This window comes from Prionailurus viverrinus, chromosome C2, assembly GCF_022837055.1.
Source record: "Prionailurus viverrinus isolate Anna chromosome C2, UM_Priviv_1.0, whole genome shotgun sequence".
Classification (NCBI taxonomy): Eukaryota; Metazoa; Chordata; class Mammalia; order Carnivora; family Felidae; genus Prionailurus; species Prionailurus viverrinus.
Window position 1 is genome coordinate 5,880,324 of NC_062569.1, and position 23,292 is coordinate 5,903,615.

General features: G+C 46.7%; 1 protein-coding gene across 2 annotated transcripts in view; it reads left to right on the forward strand.

The window, feature by feature from the left end:
• The window catches only part of ITGA9 (integrin subunit alpha 9), a 368,133-nt gene extending 349,680 nt beyond the window's left edge, over nucleotides 1-18,453 (forward strand). The window contains exon 28 of one of the 2 annotated variants that reach the window (XM_047875114.1): nucleotides 18,325-18,453. In XM_047875114.1, coding sequence (XP_047731070.1) covers nucleotides 18,325-18,330 — 6 coding nt within the window. In that variant the 3' untranslated portion in view covers nucleotides 18,331-18,453. Of the gene's footprint in view, nucleotides 1-10,907; nucleotides 11,171-18,324 lie in introns of those variants that run through there. The other variant, XM_047875112.1, reaches the window with a different exon arrangement.
• The last annotated feature ends 4,839 nt before the right edge of the window (nucleotides 18,454-23,292 follow it).

Below are 23,292 nucleotides of genomic sequence, written 5' to 3' on the forward strand. Positions count from 1 at the left end.
AGGCTCTGAGCTGTCAGCACAGATCCTGACGTGGGACTTGAACTCAAGAACCATGAGATCATTACCTGAACTGAAGTCAGACGCTTAACCGACTGAGCCACCCAGGTGCGCCTCTTCTAAGAGTTTCATTGCTTTAGGTCCTTCCTCCATTTTGAATTAATTTGGGTATGTGCTGTGAGGTATGGGTCCACCTTCATTCTTTGCCTGTGGATATCCAGTTGTCCCAGGCCCATTTGTTGAAAAGACTGTCTTTCCCCTCCATTGAATTGTCTTGGCATCCTCGTCACAAATCATTTGATCATATGTGTGAGAGTTCATTCCCGGGTCTCTATTCTATCCCATTGGTCTATTTTTCTGTTCTTCCCACTGCCTCCCCAACCCTCCCCACCATCTGTCCTAAGCCTCCCTTAAAAAAAAAAAAAAAGTTCTATTTTGTCTCCATGACAGCACTCAAAGCATATGAAAAGAGCTGCTGTATAACCTACAAAATTTCTCTTTCCTGCACAAAGAAATCTCCAGTTCCTAAGACTATTTTTATGACAATTTCCACATCCTGCACCATCTCTGACATAGAAGAAACTGCCACCCTGTAATGAAGCCACCCCTCAACTTTCCCTCCTTGCTCTGAGTTGCCAGTATAGAACTAAATTCAGTAACTAGAATTTTTCCACGTTTAATTTGCAGCATTGCCATCCTGTTGACTCATAAGAAGGTTGTGGGCAACTCGTTGGTATTTTTTAATCCACTGCTACAAAAGAAAAAAAGAAATATCTTCCCTATGCCATTTGTCTTAATTCTGGGAAATATTTCAGGAAAGTGCAAACATGATTACAACAAATGCCTGGACATCTACCACCATGGTGTCGTGTTTGCTTCAATTATTTTGTCGAGTCATTGGGGTTGTTGTTTTTTTTTTTAACTTTTGGGGGAAATAATGATAGACTCAGGCAGTTGAAAAATAGTACAAAGAAGTCCTGTGTACCCTTCACCCAGCTTTCCCCAGTGGTAACATCTAGCATAACTATAATACATACAATATCAAAAAAGAGAAATGTATGCTGATACGATCTACAGATCATATTCGGATTTCATCCCTTTTTATCTACATGCACGTGTGTGTGTGTGTGTGTGTGTGTGTGTGTGTGAGAGAGAGAGATCTGTAGGTTTCAGCAATTTGATCAGCCATAGAGACACACATAACCACTACCACAATCAAGATTAATCACCACATTATTTTGTACGCCTGAAACTGATATAATGTTATATGTCAATTTTAACTCAATTAAAAATGTTTTGCGAAGATTAATCACCACAAAAGGACTCCTTCATGCTACCCCTCCCCAGCCGTCCCTTACCCCTGACAACCATTAATCTGTCTCCACATCTTCTAGAAGATGTTTTCTCAATGGAATCACAGCGTGCATAGCCTTCTTCTTTCTTTCCACTTGTACATTCTAGGCAGATTTGTTTCTATTCACAGAAACTGTTCCTTTTTCTTTCCTCTGAAGAAACACTCACTTCACATATGTGTCTCCCATACAAATGTCCATGTGTGGAAAACCTTCTTCAGCCATGTGGGGAGAGTGGGAAAAGGGAGATTCCCAATTTCACATTTGGCAGTTACTTTCCACAGTGGAGACACTTGTTTTCTGGTACTAGCCTATGGACACATTATATGGTTTCAGTAGGCTTTTATTTTATTTATTTACTTATTTACTTATTTATTTAACTGGACCAAGCTCTACCCATATCTCAGAGAAAACTGAGATATTCCAAAAACTGGAATAGTTTCCAAAGGCTGAAGTGGAAAACAGTCTGTTGGCAGGTGTTTGCAAATATTCTGTTGACACCGTGTAGACAAATTTGACTTTGGCAAACATTGTGCAGATTGGGGATGACTTAGCTGACCAGGATCAGAGAAACAAAAATGTTTGAACTTCTTTTTTTTTTTTTAATTTTTTAACGTTTATTCATTTTTGAGAGAGCATGAGCATGAGCAGAGGAGGGGCAGAGAGAGAGGGAGTCACAGAATCCGAAGCGGGCTCCAGGCTCTGAGCTGTCAGCACAGAGCCTGACACAGGGCTTGAGCTCACGGACCGTGAGATCATGACCCGAGCCGAAGTCGGACACTTAACCGACTGAGCCACCCAGGCGCCCCGCTTCCCTCATTTAAAAAAAAATTTTTGATGTATGTTGAGAGAGAGAGAGAGAGAGAGAGAGAGAGTGAGTAGGGGAGGGGCAGAGAGAGAGGGAGTCACAGAATCCGAAGCGGGCTCCAGGCTCTGAGCTGTCAGCACAGAGCCCGACGCGGGGCTCGAACCCACAGACCGTGAGATCATGACCTGAGCTGAAGTCAGATGCTTAACTGACTGAGCCACCCAGGTGCCCCTGAACGTCTTTTAATTTTGTTTAAAAAAATAAAAAAGATAACCTAACCCTCAAGATTAGCTATTTTTCATTTAGGGTCATTCCCTTGAGATCCATCCAAGTTGTTTACATATATCAGTAGTTTGTAGCTCTTTATTTCAGTAATTGTGGGTGGTATGGGCATACCGTGGCTTATTTGACCCTTCACCCGCTAAAGAGCACGCGGGTTGTTTCCAGTTTGGGACTATGACAAATAATGATGTAGCGCGACATTTGTATTTGGGGTTTTGTGGCACGTAAGTTTTCATTTCTCTGTGATAAATGCCTAAAAGTGTAATTACTCAATTGGATGCTAAGAGTATATGTAGTTTTATAAGAAACTGCCAAATTAGCTTCCAGCAGTTGTTTCCTCGTACATTCCCATAGCCGCGTAGGAAAGATGCAGTTTCTCTACATTCTCTCCAGTATTTGGTATTACCACCATTGTTTATGTTAGCTGGCTAACAGGTGCAGTATCTCACTGTGGCTTTTATTTGCATTTCCCTAACAGGTAGTGATGCCAGGCGCCCCATATATCCTCTTTGGTGAAACCTCTCTCCATGTCTTTTGCCCATTTTTAAATAATTTTTGATGTTTCTTTACTTTTGGTGGCGGGGGGGGGGGGGGCGGGGAGCGGGCAGAGAGCGAGGGAGACCCAGAATCCGAAGCAGGCTCCAGGCTCTGAGCTGTCAGCACGGAGCCCGACGCGGGGCTCGAACTCACGAACCATGAGATCGTGACCTGAGTCGAAGTCAGGCACCCACCCGACTGAATCACCCAGGCGCCCCTCTTTTGCCCATTTTTGAATTGGACTGTGTCACATGTTGCTGCAGAGTTTGGGCAGTTCTTTATACATTTTAGATAGTAGTCCTTTGTTACATATGTGGTTTGGAAATATTTTCTCCCAGTCTGTAATTTATCCATTTATTATTTCCTTTATGGATCATGTTTTTGGTGTCATAGTCTAAGGACTCTTCACCTCACCTGAGGTTGTGGATATTTCCTTCTGCTTTTTTTTTTTTTTTCCTGAAAGTTTTCGAGCTTTGCCTTTTCCAGAATGTCACATGGCTGGAAGCATACAGGATGTGGTCTTTTCAGGCTGGCTTCTCTCACTTGGTGAAAAGCATTGATGTTTCCTCCGCGTCTTTTCATGGCTCGGTAGCTCATTTGCTTTTAGCACTGAATAATATTTCATTGTTCTGGATGCAGCACAGTTTATATATGCATTCATCTACCGAAAGACATCTCGGTTGCTCGCGAGTTGTAGCCGTTTTGAATAGAGTTGCTCAGATATCTGGGTGCAGGTGTTTGCGTGGACTTAAGTTTTCAGCTCATTTGAGGAAATGCCCCGGAGCGCAATTGCAGGATCGTATGGTAAGGGTGTGTACAATTTTGTAGGGAACTGCTGAACTCTTCCCAAGTGTCTGCACCGTTCCGCATTCCCACCAGCAGTGGACGACAGAGTGAGGCCAGCCACGCTGAACAAGTCAGGAGGCTCTGGAGATGTGGCTTCCTCAAGAAATCAGTGCTGAAGGACACCTAACGTGTTTGGTCATCAGGAAGGGAGATATAAACAGGCTGAGCAAAGTTCGGGGATGAATTCGTGAGCAGTACAGAGAAAACTAAGTAAAAGGGAAAATAAAGAGAGACGATTCTTAACTTCAGGGAAAACGAAAGTTGAACAGAAAAGGGAAACAGATGCATCTAGCCTCAACCCCTGCTCCCCACTTTCATGGTCGCTGAAGAAACTACCGATTGTCACAGCTCCCACTGTAAAACATACAGTATCAGCCTAGAAGTTTCTTGTGAGTTTGGGTATAGAAATAGCCCGGGGTCTCCCAGGCTAACACCCCACCCCTTGGCAAACTACGAGAAGGCTGTATAACTATGGTTACTCACAATAACCATATAGATGATCATACAGATAATCATATCAAAAAAGGGTGTTACTCATAACATAAAACAAAAGGGTTTTCCTGTTCTGGTAGCAGAGAAGTCTTCCCTAAGGAAGAAATGATTGAGAAGGAGAAATAACCAGGTGGAAAAGGAGGGGAAAGCATTCCAGGCAGAGGGAACGGCATGTGCAAAGGTCCAGTGGCAGGTGCAAACTTAGATTATTCAGGAACCTGTGCAGAGCCCAGTGTCCAGACAGGAGGAGCCAAGAGATACAGGTTTGTAGTGAGGCACGGGAAGAAGGCACACTGCTAGCAGGTGGCTGGAAGGAAGCTTCTGCCTATTTGGAAGCTTCCAGGGAAGCTTTTTTGAGGCACAGCTCACCCTCAAAAGTCTGAATTAACTGGGTGAAAATCAAATAATCTGGCTCCCGGCTGGCCCCCTGCTGGTCAGGACAAGTCAGGACTGCCTTTCTCACGACTGCTTCAGAGACTTACGGATATTTTTGGTATTTATGGTAGCAGAACATTTAACTTCCTAAAACGTCAGTAAAGTAGTGCTGAGGGGCAACATGAAAAAAGAAATTAAGTTATGCAATTAGTGGGAATAATGGGAAAAGAAATCAAGCAGCTTTTAAAAGAACAAAAAAAAACCCCTTCAACCGTAAACTTATAAAGGCAATTTTTTTGCATATTAATTTTATTTTTTTTAATTTACATCCAAGTTAGTTAGCATATAGCGCAACAATGATTTCAGGAGTAGATTCCTTGATGCCCATTTAGCCCCTCCCCCTCCACAACTCCCCAGCAACCCTCTGTTTGTTCTCTGTATTTAAGAGTCTCTTAGGTTTTGTCCCCCTCCGTTTTTATATTATTTTTGCTTCCCCTCCCTTATGTTCATCTGTTTTGTCTCCGAAAGTCCTCATTTGAGTGAAGTCATGATATTTGTCTTCCTCTGACTAATTTCACTTAGCATATAATACCCTCCAGTTCCATCCACATAGTTGCAAATGGCAAGATTTCATTCTGATCGCTGAGTAATGCTCTATTGTATATATATACCACATCTTCTTTATCCGTTCATCCATCGATGGACATTTGGGCTCTTTCCACACTTTGGCTATTGTGGATAGTGCTGCTATAAACACTGGGGTGCATGTGTCCCTTCGAAACAGCACACCTGGATCCCTTGGATAAATACCTAGTAGTGCAACTGCTGGGTCTTAGGGTAGTTCTATTTTTAGTTTTTTGAGGAACCTCCGTACTGTTTTCCAGAGTGTCTGCACGAGTTTGCATTCCCACCAGCAGTGCAAAAGACATCCTCTTTCTCCGCATCCTCGCCAACCTCTGTTGTTGCCTGAGTTGTTAATGTTAATATAAAGGCAATTTTTAACATAGGCATTCATTTCAAGTTGCCGGACAGTAGAGAAAGGGAAAATTAGGATGACGCGGGGAACTCGATCCTTACTGAAGTGGGGCCATTCTCTGTGCGGTTTTGTAACACATTTCCCCCACTCCTCCTGCAAAGCTATAGCATGGTGGAGATTCACTCTTCACCTTTGTAACAATGGAGGAAATGCCACAACCAAGTCAACGGGTGGCTCTTGGCAACATTTTCTCTATAATGTCATCTCAGTTACTAGGAAAATCATTGGAAACCTGTCTCAGAAAAGTAACAGAGGCATAATCTGATTCTAAACACCTTACATTGTTTCATGGAGATTCTTTTCCGGGTCTGTGCGCATGTGCTAAAACTTCTTTTCATTGCACACAAGTATCATTATTCCCAGGTGGTTTGTGCTAAAGTTTTTTGAAAGTTAATATTCTTCTACTTTGAATACATGACCTTGAGCTGTAGCACACTGATTCAAAACACCAGTATTTTGCCCACCGAGAATGTTAAAATTTGCTTGTTGTTTGATGCCTACAAGGATGGGAGACAGAATAGCTTGCTATTTGAGAATTATTTTTAAAAGAAGCTAATAACTCCAAAGAAGCTGGCACTCCCAGAAAAAAAATTTAACTATAAATCAAAAAGGGGCAAAAGGCAAGTTATTGAGACATACATACATCAAAAATATTATCTGCCACAGTATTAGTTCTAATTATTCTCTGGGCTCCCCAATTTAAAATATTTTGATAAATGCTATGAGAGATACAGATTCATCTATTTAATTTAATTTGTTTGAGTAATAGCACTCAGCTTAATACATTTCCTTTTTTTTTTTTTATTCACTTCACATTGATCATATGCCATGTGCCAAACCCTATATAATATATAAGGTCTGTGTTATTCTCTGCAGATTTCCTGAATTTGCATTTTAATATTTTAGAAGATACAGACTTCGATCATTCTAGAACTATAGTTACTCCATAAATTCTTTCTTTGCTAAATTCCTAAGTTCACTAGCTATAATATTTCACTCTTTTATCATGGAGTATTTGGGGGAGGAGCGTCCTCTGTGGCATGAATATCAGCATTCCATCTTGGGTTTTGCTCTGTTTCTCCACTGGGTGAAATGGTTTATTGACTGTCAATTTGTAAAGTGCTCTCTGGGAGTTTCTGGATGCATGATAGTAGGACCGGAAACATATCTCATTGCCTTTTCTGTCCAAATTGAATTAACATGTGCAATATATCATCTTTTAGCAAGAGTGGATGAAATTCCGGTGAGTGGCCCTATCGCATGGCTGTCCCTACAGAGAGTCCTGACGGAATAGTTGTGGTCTCCAGGGGTCTGATGGCTTCCTCTGCTATGTTTTTAGTTTAATAGCTGTTTTCACACACGTGTGTGTGTGTGTGTGTGTGTGTGTGTGTGTGCATACATTATGTATGCATATAGAAGTACTTGGTTTAAAACCTACTCCTCAGGGTCATGGAAGGAGAGAGGAGTTTCCCTCCCACCCAACCCCCATTTGCTCCTTTTCTTTACCATACTTCCTCCACCCCCTGACCAACCATATTATTTATTCCTTCTGAGTGCATTCACGTTTTCCTTACATACTTACAAGCAGGTATAAATATGGACCTTTGCTTTTTCCCTTTATAAACAAAAGGCAGCCTGCTCTACCTATTCTCCCCTCTCAGTAGAAAGTATTCTTTTTTTTTTTTTAATTTTGTTAAAATGTCTTTATTTATTTTTGAGACAGAGAGAGACAGAGCATGAGCAGGGGAGGGGCAGAGAGAGAGGGAGACACAGAATCCGAAGCAGGCTCTAGGCTCTGAGCTGTCAGCACAGAGTCCGACGCGGGGCTCGAACTCACGAACAGTGAGATCATGACCCGAGCCGAAGTCGTACGCTCAACCGACTGAGCCACTCAGGCACCCCTTGTAGAAAGTATTCTTATTCTTTTCATTACCTGTATGGTGTTTCATTGTTTTAATGTATAGATAAGCCATAATTTATGTAATCAGCCCCCTTTGAAGAAAATGTAATTTCTTTCCCGTCTTCATTATTACTGCAATAAATAACCCTTTATGTCATCATGTTGCGTATGTGCAAACACATGCGAGGCAAATGTCAGAAGTAAAACCGTGAAGGGTGCCTGGGTGGCTCAGTCAGTTAAGGGTCCAGCCCTTGATTTCGTCTCAGGTCATGAACTCTCCATTGTGAGACTGAGCCCCATGTCGAACTCCGTGCTGGGCATGGAGCCTGCTTAAGATTCTCTCTCTCCCTCTGCTCCTTCCCTACTCGTGCTCTCTCTCTAAAATTAAATAAATAAAATAAAATAAAATGAAATAAGTAAAAGTGTGAGCACTACTGATCTGGACATTTGTAATTTTGAGAAATATTGCCAAATTTCAGTAAGGGTTGTACCAACTTACCCACCCATATGTGCTGGTTTTCAGTGGTCTCCTGAAGAGAGAACACATTTTGGTCATTTCTTGTTTCCCATCTATAAAAATCCATTCATTGAACAAATATTTACCAAGTGCCAGCAATGCCCCAAGCTCTCTTCTTAGGCCCTGGAAATACAGCAGTGAACAAAAAAATCGTCACACAGAGAAACAGATGACAAAGGCAGTCATGGAATATAACATTCGTGGTCATTTAAAGCCTGTGTCACCAACTCACAGGCCACACAAGGAACTTCTATGTGTGAAGGTCATAGGTGAGAGGTCAGAGGGAGGGGTGGGCCCTGTGTAGCCCCGGGGACCGCAGGCCTCTGTGAAGGCCGCAGCTATGGCTCTGCTCTACACCATTAGGTGGCGGGCAAAGAGAAGGCCATGCTGATAAACCATCCCAGTTTTCGAGAGAAACCAGAAGTCCATATATTTTCCCCCATTTTAAACACTGGGAACTAATTCAAAATTTAGGAACATTTTGGGGACAAATCATTTTTTAGTGGTGCTACACAAGCCGATACTAAAATTTATATGGAAGAATAAATGTCTAGAAAAATACTTCAGGAAAAAAAAAAACTTTAATAAGGGCTCAGGGACTAGCCCTACTGGACATTATAACATCCTTTAGAGCCTTGTAATTAAAACAGTGTGATATTGGTGCATGAATAGAGTGTCCGGCAGAACAGAATTAACAGCCTAAAAAATCAACCTGAATACATATGGAAAATTTTTATACAATAAAGCTGAGATTTCAAGTCACTAGGGCAAAGATCGACCTTTTAACAGATGGCATTGGGACCACAGGGTAGCCATGGAACAAAGGAAAAACTACATCTTTATCTCACACCCCACAGGAGAATAAACTCCAAATGGATCAGAGATCTAACTGTAAAAGATGAAACCATACAAGTACTAGAAGAAAATGTGGATGGATTCTTGCATAATCTAGGTGTAGGGAAAGGCTTTCTAACTACGCCTCAAAATCTGGTGGCAATAAAGAACAGATTGATAAATTTGACCACATAAAACTAAAAAATTTCCTCTTGGCAAAAAAACACCGTAAGCAAAGTCAAATGATAAAACGGGAGAAAATATTTGCAATCTATGTTGCAGATAAGGGCCAATATCCTTAATATAGAAAGAGCTCTAAAACATGGAGGAGGTGAGATTTAACAAAATATATAGGGAAAAAAATGGGCAAAAGACATGAATAGACAGTTCACTAAAATATATAGAGATATTTAAATGGGCCTTAAACATATGAAAATATGTTCAGCTCACATTATAAGAGAAATACAAATTTAAACTATGCTGCGATACCATTTCTCTCCCAGCAGACTGGCAAAAATTTGAAATATGACAACACATTCTATTGTTGTGGCTGTGGGGAAAGAGGCACTTTCATACATTGCTGGTGGAAATGCAAATTGAGACAACCTTCCTGGGAGGAAATTGGCAATTCCTAACAAAACTATATGTGTGTTTACCCTTTTACACAGTTATTCAGGAATGTATCCTTAAGATACTCCTATGCAGTGCAGCTAAAAAAAGAAAGATACGAGGAAGATCTCTGTAAACTGAAATGGAGTTATTTGCCTCTACATCAAGTCGAAAATAAAGGTATAAATGAGGGGTGCCTGGGTGGCTCAGTGGGTTAAGCATTTGACTTCAGCTCAGGTCATGATCTCATGGTTCGTTGGTTCGAGCCCCACATCGGGCTCTGTGCTGACAGCTCGGAGCCTGGAGCCTGCTTTGGGTTCTGTGCCTCCCTCTCTCTCTGCCCCTCCCCCACTCGTGCTCTGTCTTTCTCTGTCTCTGAAAAATAAACATTAAAAAAAAAAAAGACAGAAAAGAAATTAAAGAAGGGCCCAAAGAATAATGGGAAGATGTCAAACACACACAAAAGACAACTTAAACTAATTCCCACTTTTTCCAAACCAGGAAAATTGGATGGCAGTAACTGATTCAGGCAAGAATCAACAGATGATAGAAACAGAGGGTGAATATTTGGCGGGAATGTGGATATTTACATGATCTCAAAGTACCTCCCCACAAAATGCTTTTTATTTAGAAAGGGGAAAATACAAAGGGACAAAATTTGCAGCGGACAAACCCCTAGGGATGCTGTCCTAACCGAGAGATCGAAGTGAATGATACCAATGCCACAAAGCAACATGGTGGGCCCCTTCACATGACACACCGGTAAGGAAACGATACTTCTGGAGTATTCCTGCCAAAAATGCATAGCCCACATCTGATCATCAGGAAACAACAGGCAAACCCCTAGTAAGGGATTTTCCACAAGATAACTGGCCTGTACTCCACAAAACTGACAAAATCATGAAAGACAAAGAAAGACCAGGGAACTGTTCCAGATTAAAGGAAATAATAGAAACATGACAACATGATCCTAGAGTGGCTCCTGGACCAGAAAAAATAAATTTTCTCTTTTGCTATAAATGGTGGAACAGGTCAACTGGTAAAAAGTGAGGAAGGCCTACAGATCAGATAATAATACTGTGTCAATGTTGATTTTCTGCTTTGGGAATGGTGCATGGTTATGTAAGAGACTGTGCTTGTTTTTTTAGGAAATATCCACTGAAGTGTTTAGGGGTAAGTCTGCAACTAATTCTCACGTGGTTCAAATGATAATAATATGGGGGGATAAAAAGCAAACATTTGGGGAATCTAGTTGAAGGGTATAACAGGAATTCTTTATTTTTGCAACGTTTCTTTAAGCCTATAATTATTATTCTTTTTAGCCCATTGTGAGAGTCTTCCCTGTACAAGCAAAACCAAACAACAGTGGAAACAACAACCAACCAGGTTTGCCTCCAGCATGGACGCCTGCGCTGCCAGTGTGCATTCTCTGGCTTGGATATTTACATGATTTTGAGTGAGGTCCTGCTGACAACAGCCAGTGCTAGTGCTAGCCAGTGCTAGTTCCTGCATCTGGAACTTTTAAACCGACTTAGCACCAACAAGAAGGCTGCAGAGGTGGCTCGTATATAACAATAAGTCATAAAGCAATGTAAATCTGAATCAGCCTCTGTTCTCAGAAACGAGGAAAAGTGGTTGAGGTTCAGACAGTCTTGCCCTGTGGAAGGCCTGCACTGCCTTTGGAGAGGTGCAAGCAACCTTGCCTCCTGGTTTCTGGTCTTAGCCACTAGAGCGGTGCCTCATGATCTATCAGGACCTCACCGTTGAAGAAAATATGTTTGTAGGGGCGCCTGGGTGGGTCAGTCGGTTAAGCGTCCGACTTCAGCTCAGGTCACCATCTCACGGTTCGTGAATTCGAGCCCCCTGTCGGGCTCTGTGCTGACAGCTTGGAGCTCAGAGCTCGGAGCCTGGAGCCTGCTTTGGATTCTGTGTCTCCCTCTCTCTCTCTGCCCCTCCCCGACCCCCGCTCACACTCTGTCTCTCTTTCAAAAATAAAACAAACACTAAAAAAAGAAAATATATATAACCAAAAGGCAAAAAGAGACTTTAAAGTTGAATGAAGTTAGGAAAGAAGAAAAATGTGTTTCAGTACTGGAAAGGGAAATGGTCTTGGCATATCAAGCTTTTCTGGGTAGGAAGGAGAAACCAGGTGAGAAGCAGGGGCCCCATGCAGCATATGGGACGGTCTCATCTGAGGGTGCAGCCGAATCTGCTAGAGCCAGGATGTGTTAAATCAGTTTGCAGACCGATTCGGGGACGTTTGTGCCACCTCTCCCTTCTCACCCTGCAATTGCTGTTTCCAGATTAATCAGTCCAAAGGCCAAGGGAGCACATAGCAGGAATACTAAACTCAGAAAAGGAGGTCCCCTGATATCTGGGCCTTGGGAGGCAGGGAAGTGTTACTCAAGGAGCAGAGCAGGAACAACATTCTTGGCAGAGGGAATAGCATATGCAAAGGAGAGACACAATAGATAGGACATAACTTTAGGGCTGTGTCATACTCTCCTGCCGCTTACCTCCATCTCCTCATATTTCTCTTGGAATATTCCACAGATAGGCAGTCTGCAGTTGTGAGCTGAGGACATGTCTCCATTACCTAGCGAACGCCCATCTAGCAGGTTCTGGGTCTCAGGCCTCGTTAATCAGAATGTAGGAAAAAGTGCCCATTTCAGTCCCTGATCACGTGCTACTTGTCCCAGATGAATGTGTCTCCAGATTGAGGAGGCTTTATTAACTATTATGTTTATCCCTGAACCCTTTCCTAGATTTCTGTCGATGCCATTTCTTCCTCAAATAAATCAAGTGCACTCACCTTCTGAGCCATACTATTTTAGGCACGGGATCCAGATCTGCAAACTCTTCTGGCAATGCCTTGCCCTGTAATCTCAAGCAGCTGCTTCTTGGACCGAAGGAAGCCCAGACATGAGGGAAACCATTGCCATCTCAACTCCTCTCTGGCTGTGTGACTGGGCGAGCCTCTTGGCCTCTCTGATCCCGTGTCCTGCCTGTAACAAGCCATTATTAATTTCTACATCTCACAGAGAGGTTGTGGGCATTGGTGAAGACAGAGTCCCTTGTGCTTGACACACCTACAGCCACCTTGGGCTCTCCCCCAGGCAATCTTCTACACCCCAGGAAATGCCACCACTCCCCTAGAGCCAGCTGGACAAGGGAAGACCCAATTCTGACATTTGTGGGGAAAGAGAACACAGATTCCGCATGCTTCACTCCGTCCAATCCATTCCAGGGAACTGCAAAGGAACACAAGGCTGGAAGACCAAGTTAAGTTTTTAAGTGATCAGATTCCTTGACGTTCTGCATGGGGGCATCCCCAAGCCCCCAAGCCCCTGGTCCACAGCCTGCCTTCCTCCTCCCCCCGACACGTGAGGCACCATGGCCGTGCATGGGGACTCTCCTCTGTCTATTCCAGCTGTACTCTTACCCGCACCCCCCCCCCATGTTTGCAAACAGCCACCCTTTGGCCATTCCTCACCAATGGTGAGGTCAGCCCTCAAGAAACAGATCCAGGGAAGACATGCCTACTGATCTTAGCGGTGGGTTGAGAGCTGTTTGGGTAGGAAATTCCAGGGTTGTGGGTGCTCTGAGTATGTTCTAAAACAGGGCTGGTGGGTACACAGATTGTAGGTAGTCACATGCCCTGTGGTCCTGCAAATTCCTCCTCCCCTGAAGAAGGGGAATCCTGGGGCGAGGGCATAGATAGTGCACTCCACAGTGCCAGGCCCAGGGCGAGGGCTCCTCTTGCTCAGGTAGGACAATACTGAAATGGGGCTGGGCATCTGACCTATGAGCAGCCTAACCAGTGACTGGCCGGTGACCTAAGAGGTGGCCTGGCGCGAAGACTTCTGCCCAGAGAGGATGATTTGGCAGACTGTACTTGCCAACACTTGCCGCCACATTTCTGTTCACATGTTCGTCTGTCACCTTGCCATGCCCCGCCAAGAGGTGGGGTCTATTTCTCCTCCCCCTGAACCTAGACGGGACTTTGCGGCTTCCTTGGTGAGCAGAAAGCAACAGAAGCCATACCGGGTATCTTCTGAGACTAGGTCATGAAATGTGATATGGCTACCCAACTGGGCTCTCTCTCAGAGGGCACTCACTCTGGCAGGTCGGCTACCAGGATGTGAGGAAGCCCACACCACCTGAGAGACCATTGGTTTAAAATATGGGTTTTGTTATCATTCACATATGGTGAGGCCAACGGATCAGAGGGTGACTGCCATTGAAAAGACAATTCGTTACACTCATAGCTCCCAAGAGAAGGGGGTATACCATGCCATGGGGTGGGGGCTCAAAAGGAAGAGCCAGGGTTGGTCAGGAAGCAGACTAAGAGAAAGGAAAGCTGTGACAAGAGACTTTATTGTGGTTTCCATGGAAAGGTACAAGTGAGACAGCCTCGGCCGGTTAAGGATTGGCTAGTTTGAATAGTGTCCGTGGGCTCTGGGATGCACTTGGCCCTGAGGTGATTAGGGAAAGGGAAAACTGGCCTGGAGTGTAACAGCTTCATAAGGGAGTGGTTGGGGCGGGGAGATGAACTCTGGATTGGTTGGTTTGCATGGGAAAGATCTGCACACAGGTGAGTTACTCGCCATCTCTAGGAATGAGCTAGCCCTGGGAGGCGCAGTCCATCCAGAGTCAGCAAGATCCCAAGATGTCAAAACGTCAGAGTACAGCAAGTGAAAGGCATGAGTAATACAACCATTAGATTTTCCAGTAGCCTAAAAGTCTCAGCCAGTGTCAACTGTGACGTGAGAAAGTGAGCCTTCTGACGGCCCCAGCCTCAGCCTTCAAGCTGTCCAGATGGCACCATGTAAGGCAGAGGTGAGCTATCTCTATCAAGCCCTGCCCAAATTGCAGATCATACGCAATATAAATTTTTTTTAAGTCACTAAGCTTGGTAGTAAAATTTTACACAACCTAACTTGAACAATGGTAATGAGCTGAACTAAACAGACTCTCTCTCTCTCTCTCTCTCTCTCCCCAGAATTGAAAATGGGACTTGAGAGCATTAGTAAGTTGCTAACAGGAAGACAGGTGATTAGACCCAAAGAGAAGCAGGGATGGAAGATTTGGCTGAGTCACAGTCATGACAAATGACAAGAGGGCTGGTCTGGAGTGCTTCTGATCCTGAATGACCCAGTTTCCTGAGGTCAGCAGTGGGACCCAGTCAGCCCCGAGGGCCGTCGGGCAGTAGGTTTCTCCAGAGTCTAAGCTAGGTTCCCATGAGGCTTTAGATGGGGCAGAGACCCCTGCTCTGGAACCCTCACCCCTGTCCTTCCCTACGAGTGTCTCCATTCTTTGCAGCCAAAGGAGCCTCTCCCCCTCGGGGACACACGGTACCCAGTCAGAGCTTGGCATAAGGTAAACAGTCAGGATGGGTGACACCCACCCACCTTCTCTCCCACCAAGAGCCGCCAGGGACTTAGAGACAGAGACAATGTTAAGGAACTCTGGATTCTCTAGGTCTGGCCAAATCTAGGTGACTCGTATCTTCATTTCTCAAAAATTTGCTTTGAACATCTAAAACATCATTGTAATGGTTCCAAAATGTCTGGAAATTTTACTTCCTCAGTCTCATCTCCAAGCTCAGACCAGGATAGGCGTCCCCTTCTGGTCTGCACTCTTTCTTTCTGGGCCAACAGGCCATCATCTACCTGAAAAGCAAGGCCCAGAGAGAGGAACCTGGCCTGCGGCCTCCTTCAGTGGAGACAGGGTCCCCAGCCTAGCACTCAGGGGTGGAGCACAGGGAGTGCCTCCCATGGCTCGGCAGCAAAGCAGGACCGGTGGTTCACTGGGGTCAAGAGCCCCACCTGGGAATGGGCTTCAGCGGTGCACGTGGGACGGCTGTGTAGACGGGCAAGGCGGAGCAGGTGCACCTGAGAGTGTGCTGGGGGGACGAAGAGGTGTGTGGCTCGGGGTGGGGCTGTCTGTGTCAGAGGACAGGCTAATGTACTGACATCCTTTTTTCATGCTGTATTCTCTCCCCCAGTTCCAAAGCAGAAAGCCCAGCCCTCTCTCCACCCGGGCCTCTGGGGAAGTTTGTGTGAAAAATAGAAATTGCTAGCAGACGTTTCCTTGCTTTTACTTGTGATCGTGTACGGGAGGGACGGGCCAAAACGACCAGGAAGGCAGGAGGGGAACTAAACGGTTCAAGGGGAACTGAAGAGGCAGGGTAAGGCTTGGCAGGGCTGGACTTTGAGGACCAGAGGCAAGGGAGAGAGAGAGAGAAAAACAGGCATGCCAAGGTGGAAGAAACCAGCCTGGGCAGAGACAACCTTGTCATGTGTGCGCCCTCTGTCCCAGCACGTATATGAGCCTGTGTACAAATGAGTTTGTACCTGTGTGTGCCAAATGTGTGTCTGTGACCAGACCTGCCTGTGAAATATCTCATGCCACAGACTTTGGGCATGTCTGGGTTTGTCTAGTTCAGCTCCAACTCAGCCACTGCAAACACAAGTCAGGGAATAAAGGGGGGACCGGTGGCTGGGCCAAAGCCCGGGGCCTGGGCAGCCTGGATAAGAGAAACCAGATGCCATCAGCTAGGCGAGAGCAGGCTCTGCTTGCCTGGGCAGGTGATGCCTGGTGCCTCGGGACATAGGGGAAGCAATGAGGGGGCAATCCATGGGGTGCTAAAAGTGTGGGGTCCCACTTCAAGGAGCTCATTGGCTCCAGAGTCACCAAATCAACCTGGGACTCTGGGACTCTCTGGCCCTTCAGGAACCAAAGCCACTCCCACCAGTGGGCTGAGGGGACACAGGGCTGCCTTACCCACCCTGTTCTAATAGCTATTCCTTGGTAACCGAGTTTCAGGGTAGGACCATGCCCTCCCTCCCCCCAGGACTCCCAGGGAGGATGTGAGCACAGGGCCGTTTCCCCTTATCCTACCCCAGTTCTCTGGGCAGGGCAGGTCTGGGATTTGGGAAGAAGGAAAGTGGCTAGGATGTCCTCCTCCGCAAAGGCTTCTCGGATTTCTGGGTGCCCTGAAGATGCACCAACTCAGCCTCACAGGCCCGAGAGTCTGTCTCAGGCCAGGACGTGTCTTGTTTTCAAATTCCCCAAACACTTCCTAACCACCTACTTTTTGCCTAGGGTCCTCTTCTCAGTGTTCAGGACCCCAGCTCACTGGCCTGTTCTTTATCGCCTGTGGCCAGCATCACCAATGCCACTTCATCTTCTAACCAAGAAGACTGGCTGCCAAGTGGGGCCCAATGCTCGTTTCCCCTGCCCTCTATGCCCTAGACAAGTACATGGGCCCTCACGTTCCTGAGCTCTTTTCTGTTAATACCCTGGGGGAAACTGAACAAGAGTGCAGCCCACGACAGCTCGGTGAGGCAGGGGACAGGAGCGAGTCCGCTCTGGCTATGGTACTGAAGACAAGGGAGAGATTTCCCTTGGCCCAAGGTTCTTCCAGCTGCACGAAAAATTAAATTGACATGAGACAGATTAACGGGTGGAAAAAAAAAACCCCAAGGTTTTCTTATGTGTAGATGAAGGCCCAATAATGAAATGGAGACCCAAAGAAATGACCAAAGCAGGGTCTTTATACTTTTTTAGACAAAGAGATAATAAATTTGTGAGGAATTGACAAGATGAAGAAAAAACTTTGGGTTGGAGTAGTAACTTAGTAAAAGTAACAAGGCTTGTTCTGAGCTCTAAAATTCCCATCTCTGGTGATAAGGATGTCTCTTTACCTCCTGGTACAGGTAGGGTACCTTTCACCCAGGAGATTTCTTTCCTGATTTCAGGGGGACAGAGGGTCTGAGTGTCCTTCTTGCACAGGCTGGCTTTCAGGTAACTTTTATTTAAAATAATAACTATGCCAGGGGTGCCTGGAGGGCTCAGTAAGTGGAGTGTCCAACTCTTGATTTCAGCTCAGGTCATGATCCCAGGGTCATGGGATCAAGCCTTGGGTACCTGAGGAGACTGCTTAAGATTCTCTCTCTCTCCCTCTGCCCCTCTCACCATCTCACACACTCTCTTGCTCTCTCTAAAATAAATAAATTAATTAATTAATTAATCAATATGCCAAAGTGGCACATTCTGGAGCAGCCCGCCCTTGGGCCCTACATTATTCATCAGGGAACAGGCAGGCAGTGAGTCCAACTTCCATATCCAATTGGCACATGAAAAGGACCTCACAACATGGGGGCCACCAGGGGGCAGGCTGCACCTGCTGGACCACTGGCTCATCTGGGGGCCTTATTCTTGGCAGTAAAGTGCCTATAGGTGGCAAGGATGCTTTGCACAAGTCCCACACGGGGACAGATGGAAAGCATCCTGGGGATGACAGCAGAGGACAAAGATAGCCAGGATGCCAGGTGTCAGTGGACATAGGCATTTGGTTGGAGGAATCTATGTGTGATGAGGGAGGAGTCTTGGAAAGGAAGAATCAGGATGTTGTGGGAGCAGCATGGATGTTAAGGACAAAAAGATGAGCTTTTGGGGAGCCCTCAGGAATGATGTCCTGGGCGACCTGCATGGGAAAGACAAGACAGGGCGTCTTGGGCATAAAGAAGCCCTCTGGCTTCCCTAACTATACCTGGATCCTCCAGCTCATAGGAAGTTCGTAAGTTCCCCCTGGGGCCTCCACATCCTTGAGTCAGAGGTGCTGTTCCCAGACCACTGCAGCCCAGGCATGTAACCCTTGTTTGGTTACACAAGCCAATATAGTCCCCGTTGTTGCTTAGCCTGGTTTGAATTGTTTTCCACTTCAACTCACAGATCTGAAGAAGTTTCTTAAATGCTACCTGTTCCTTGCTCAAGAAGTATCAATAGCGCCAGATTACCCACAAGTTGAAGTCCAAACTCAACCTGGCTCTCAAAACCCCAATCTCTTCCTCCGTCATGACGTCCCACTATTCCTCAGATGGAGCTTTCTCTGTGGACGCCGTGGTTGGAAAAGTCCTCTTAACCGGGACACTGTGGGCTCGAAGATGCTTTTGCCAGCATCATATCCTCTGTGGGGACTCCTGGACTACCAGGAGAATAAATCAGTTCTACTCTGTGCCATCCTGATTTTCCTCTGCGTCTTCCATCAGGCCACGAGTCTCTTGAGGGCACTATGTCTACTGCCTTTGGCCCAAGCCTGGCACACTGAAGGCATCCAAAAACATACCTGAAGAATAAATAAACGACCTCTGTGAGTGCAGCCTGTCCTGCATAGCTAGAATACGCCTTTTTTGGAGCCGATCAGACTCTGGGCTGGTCCACTGTAGGGGAGAACTGCCACCCACATCTAGGTCCCAAGGTCCTAGGTCCCAAGGAACCACATCTAGGCAGAGACACTTGTGAGCAGACTCAGGTTTGTATCCACTTAACTGACCGCCAGGAACCTCTGCCCAGATCCCACTTCTTCTACTGCTTTCCCAGCAGGAGACTTGCTGCCCTGAGCCAGCAGCACGTGCAGCTAGAATCCAAGAAAGACCAGAAAAGCCAACAGCACGTGCAGCTAGAATCCAAGAAAGACCAGAAAAGCTGACACTGAGATAGAAACTAAGTAACAGACACAAAACTCAAGATTGAGATGCCCACAGAGAAGACAGAAAGCTGACAAAGCACAGAGCCTAGACAGCAGAGATTCAAAGACAAAGAGTAGGGCCAGCCAGGCTGGGAATGGCAAGTCCAGAGAGCATCCCATCATCTCCTCTCTTGATTAACGCGACATCTTCTGTGGGTTTTCCCTGCCTCTTGCACTGCCTCTGACCCAATCTGTTAGTAGGATTTTTTTTTTAATTTTTTAAATGTTTTATTTCTTTTTGAAAAAGAGAGACAGAGTACAAGTGGGGGAGGGGCAGAGAGAGAGGGAGACACAAAATTGGAAGCAGGCTCCAGGCTCTGATCTGTCAGCACAGAGCTGGATGCGGGGCTCGAACTCATGAACTGCGAGATCATGACCTGAGCTGAAGTCAGACGCTTAACCGACTGAGCCACCCAGGTGCCCCAGTAGGAACCTTCTAAAGACATATCTGAATATGTCATTCCCACAGCCCTCAGAGTAAAGAAATCCCCGATACCTCTCCTGAGTTACAAGGCTCTGCTTGACATGAGCCCTATACATCACCAGAGCCTTCAACTCCAACCACTGTGAACTTTCCCCCAGGTATGCTCTCCCTGGCCGCTCAGCCTGAAATCGAGCTACTGTTCCCTCTAGCTGGGACACTCATCCTCCCCTGCCTCCTCCCAGTCACCCATTTCATACTCAGTGTTCCTTTGTCAAGGGCAGCCTCTTTCTACCCCCCACCAGCATTCTTGCCCCCAGCCGCCAGCTTCTGGCCCAACTGTCCTCCCCCACACTGGAGCTCCACCCCAGAGCTCTACCAGAGTCTGCAGGCCAGGCTGACCTCACCCTCTATCTTCCTACCTGCTCCTGTCCTTGGCCTCATGGGGCCAGGCTTGCCAGTTCTAGGGCCATGTCCCACTGCCCTTGGTACCCTAATCTCTGCCCCCGCACTCTGTGCAGCACTCCCTTTTGAGTCATGGTTCTTCCTACGTCTTCCATTTGCCTTTTTTTTTTTTTTCTAAATCTTATCCACTAATTTTCTATTTAGATAAAAATTAAGTTAATTTAAAGAAAAACATTAAATCGGGCATATGGTACAAGGACACTGCATTATAATAGTTTGGGGAATGAGACTCAGATAACATTTCAGTGCTCTGTTCAGACCCCTGAGATCCCTTTTACTGTTTCTGGGCATCTCTCTCTTGGACTTGTGCTTTGGCCTCCAATGGCTGGTACCTGTCCTCAGGTCACTACGTCTGTTTTGATTCCATTCCCCAAGAGCCCAAAGTGTCTGGGGGCTTTAAGCCCCCTGAATCCCAGGGACAGCCCATAGCTTTAACTGGACATGTGGGAATATGACAGCCCATTTCCCTAACCCTCATTTCAGACAACTCTGAGAGCCTGCCTAGAACAGAACCTAACACATAGTGGGCATTCAATAAATGTTTGTTGAAAGAACAAATGTAGCCACATTTATTAATCTTATCCTCTGTAATTTCTGTATTTCGTTGTAATTTGTGTCACTCTTAGCTTTTCCCATCTGACATCAAAAAGCATTTACCTATATTTGTTTTATTTATTTATGAATTAATTTTTTAAAATTTTATTTTTGTATTTTAGAAAGAGAGCGTGTGTGTGCAAGCAGGGGAGAGAGACAGGGGGAGAGAAAGAGAGAGAGAATCTTAAGCAGGCTCCACACTCAGCATGGAGCCCAACGTGGGGCTCCATCTCAGGACCCTGAGATCATGACCTAAGCCAAAATCAAGATCAGACACTCAACCGCCTGAGCCACCCAGACGCCCCTATGAATTTTTTATATTTAATTATTTGATCCTTCTGGATATGCTGTTAAGGACTGAGATAAATGTATTTTCTTCTCATGACTAATCAGGTGAACCAACAGCAATTCTTGAATCTTTCCTTCATCTATCAAACCAAGATACTATCTTATCTAAGGTTCATTCAGTGAGGCATCATGCAATCATTTATTATGGTAGTTATAAATGATTATGCACCGCATGGAAAAATGCTCACCTTATAATTTTAACCATGATATTTTTATAGCTACATAAAATCATGTCAACATATTGGCAAGGACAGGGAGAAGTGGAGAAAAAATAGATTTAAGGATGCTGATAGGGCTGTGGGTGATTTTTCTCTTTGATTTCTGTGAATATTTACGAAATTAAAAAAGCCCTGAAACTTTAAATGAACATAATATGGAGTGTAAGAAGAACTTTGAAAAGATAGCAAGCTGTTTTCTTGATTGAGCTTGAGACAAAAGCTTCGGTGAGGTAGCTTTTTGGTTTTTTTCCTTTTTTTGGAGGTGATCTCAGAAGTAAGCTGAGGACAATGAGGGATACAGGTAAGAGAAACTGGAGGGTCCGGGGGGGGGGGGGGGGGTCATTGTTTCAGGAAAGGCCAGACCCGAGGAGCTCTGCGTGTGAAAATCATGTCCTTTGGCCCTGTACCCTTGAGCGCTGAGCTCCTTCCCTGCCTCAGCTAAGTGAGTAGACCTTCTGGAAGTCCCCCATGCAAGAGGAATCAAGGCCTCAAGCGTGTGGATCAGTGAGTCCAAATGCTCCCATCCCCTTGCCCTGGCTAAAGGGACGCTGCCTCGACCAGGCAGGGGGGACACAGATCTCTGTGGTCACACACTAAGAACTGTAGAAAGGTATCTGGCTGCAAGACTCCTCTGACCCCTGAGAATTCTGCAGTTTTTTAGAAACTGAATTCAGAGAACATCTGAATTCACCAGGCCCTGGGCCAGCCCTACCCTCGTGACAAATGTAAAGAGCATCACGAGTAGGAACACGTTTAGTCCTGGGTGCCATGGGGCCCCAATCTGGTCCGCACCCGGGAGGGGTAGGCAGGGCATGTCCTGGAGCCTGGGCTGTATATACTCCAGGGCTTACGTTCCTAACCGACAGGGCACTTCACTTCAACCTTCATATCTCAGCTACCCCCGGCAATCCACTGGGTCCCAAAGGTGCTCTTAGACGAACAGGTACACAAGCATCAACACATACCAAGGCAACCGGCACAGGACCCATCCACACGCACAGAGCGCCAGGATGTCACTGGAGGTCTTGGATTTGGGGGCACAGCACAACCACAGGCGGCCCCGACTACGTCTTATAGCAGCTCTCCTGAAGTGCCTTCCCACCTGCCTGGCCACAAGAGCCCTGTCCCGGGGACGTCTCCCACACCGAGACCCTCACTGCGCTCCACCTGGCGCAGAAACTGGTGAGGTGGGCCGGTTGCCCCCCGGCCAGAGGGCTTCCGGGAGTGTACTTGAAAACTTTGGAGAGGCTCGCTGGTTCCCTCGGTGCGCACGCCACCTGGTTCTCACCAGCTCCGGGAGGTTCGGGGGAGCGAGAAAGGACCTACTAGCGTCACGTCTTTTAAGTCACGACGGGGTTGAACGTGCCTACGAGGCCCGGAGTGCGCGCGCAACCCCGCGCGGGCAGGCGAGGCTCTGTAGGCCGCAGGTCGCCCCCTCGGCCTTGCCGATCACGTCACGCTCCGCAGGCCCTCCCGAATCCTCCTGATTGGTGGAGAGCGCGCGCGAGCGCTACCGCTCCGCCCCCGGACCCGCCCTCCTGCGGCACTGCCCCGCCCCCTAGTTTACAAGGCTGGCCGTGTGGCTTCCAAGTTGGACCGCGAAGGCGCGGGCGCGAAAAAGCTCGGACCCTCCGAGGCCGAGGGGCCACTTAGCCGTCATGCACGCCGTCGCTCCAGGCCTGACAGTAGGTGGCTGCTCTTCAGAAGCACAGTGCCTGCTCCGCTAGGCCCGCGACCGGCCCCTTCTTCTCCATAGCCCACGACCGGCTCCCCCACCCCCCTTATTGCAGAGCACCCGGAAATGCCCATTGCCCAGGCCCCCTCGACGCCGATACCCACACGTACCAGGAGACTGGTCCTCGAGGACCCGCCGCCCGACTCCCAGGCTCGCCCGACTCCCAGGCTCTCGGGCCCGATGCGGATGCGGGTTCCGCCGGCACCTCACACCTGGATCCCCCAGCCCCGACCGCGGACGCCCCTCCTGACTCCCCGCTCACTCCTGGCTCCCCAGGATTCTCCGCACTCTGGGACCCCTCTGCTGCCCCAGGCGCCCCCGGGTTTTTCCTCACACGAGCGTCCGGGACCCCTCAACGGACCTCCTCGGCGTATGAAGGCCCACTCCTTAG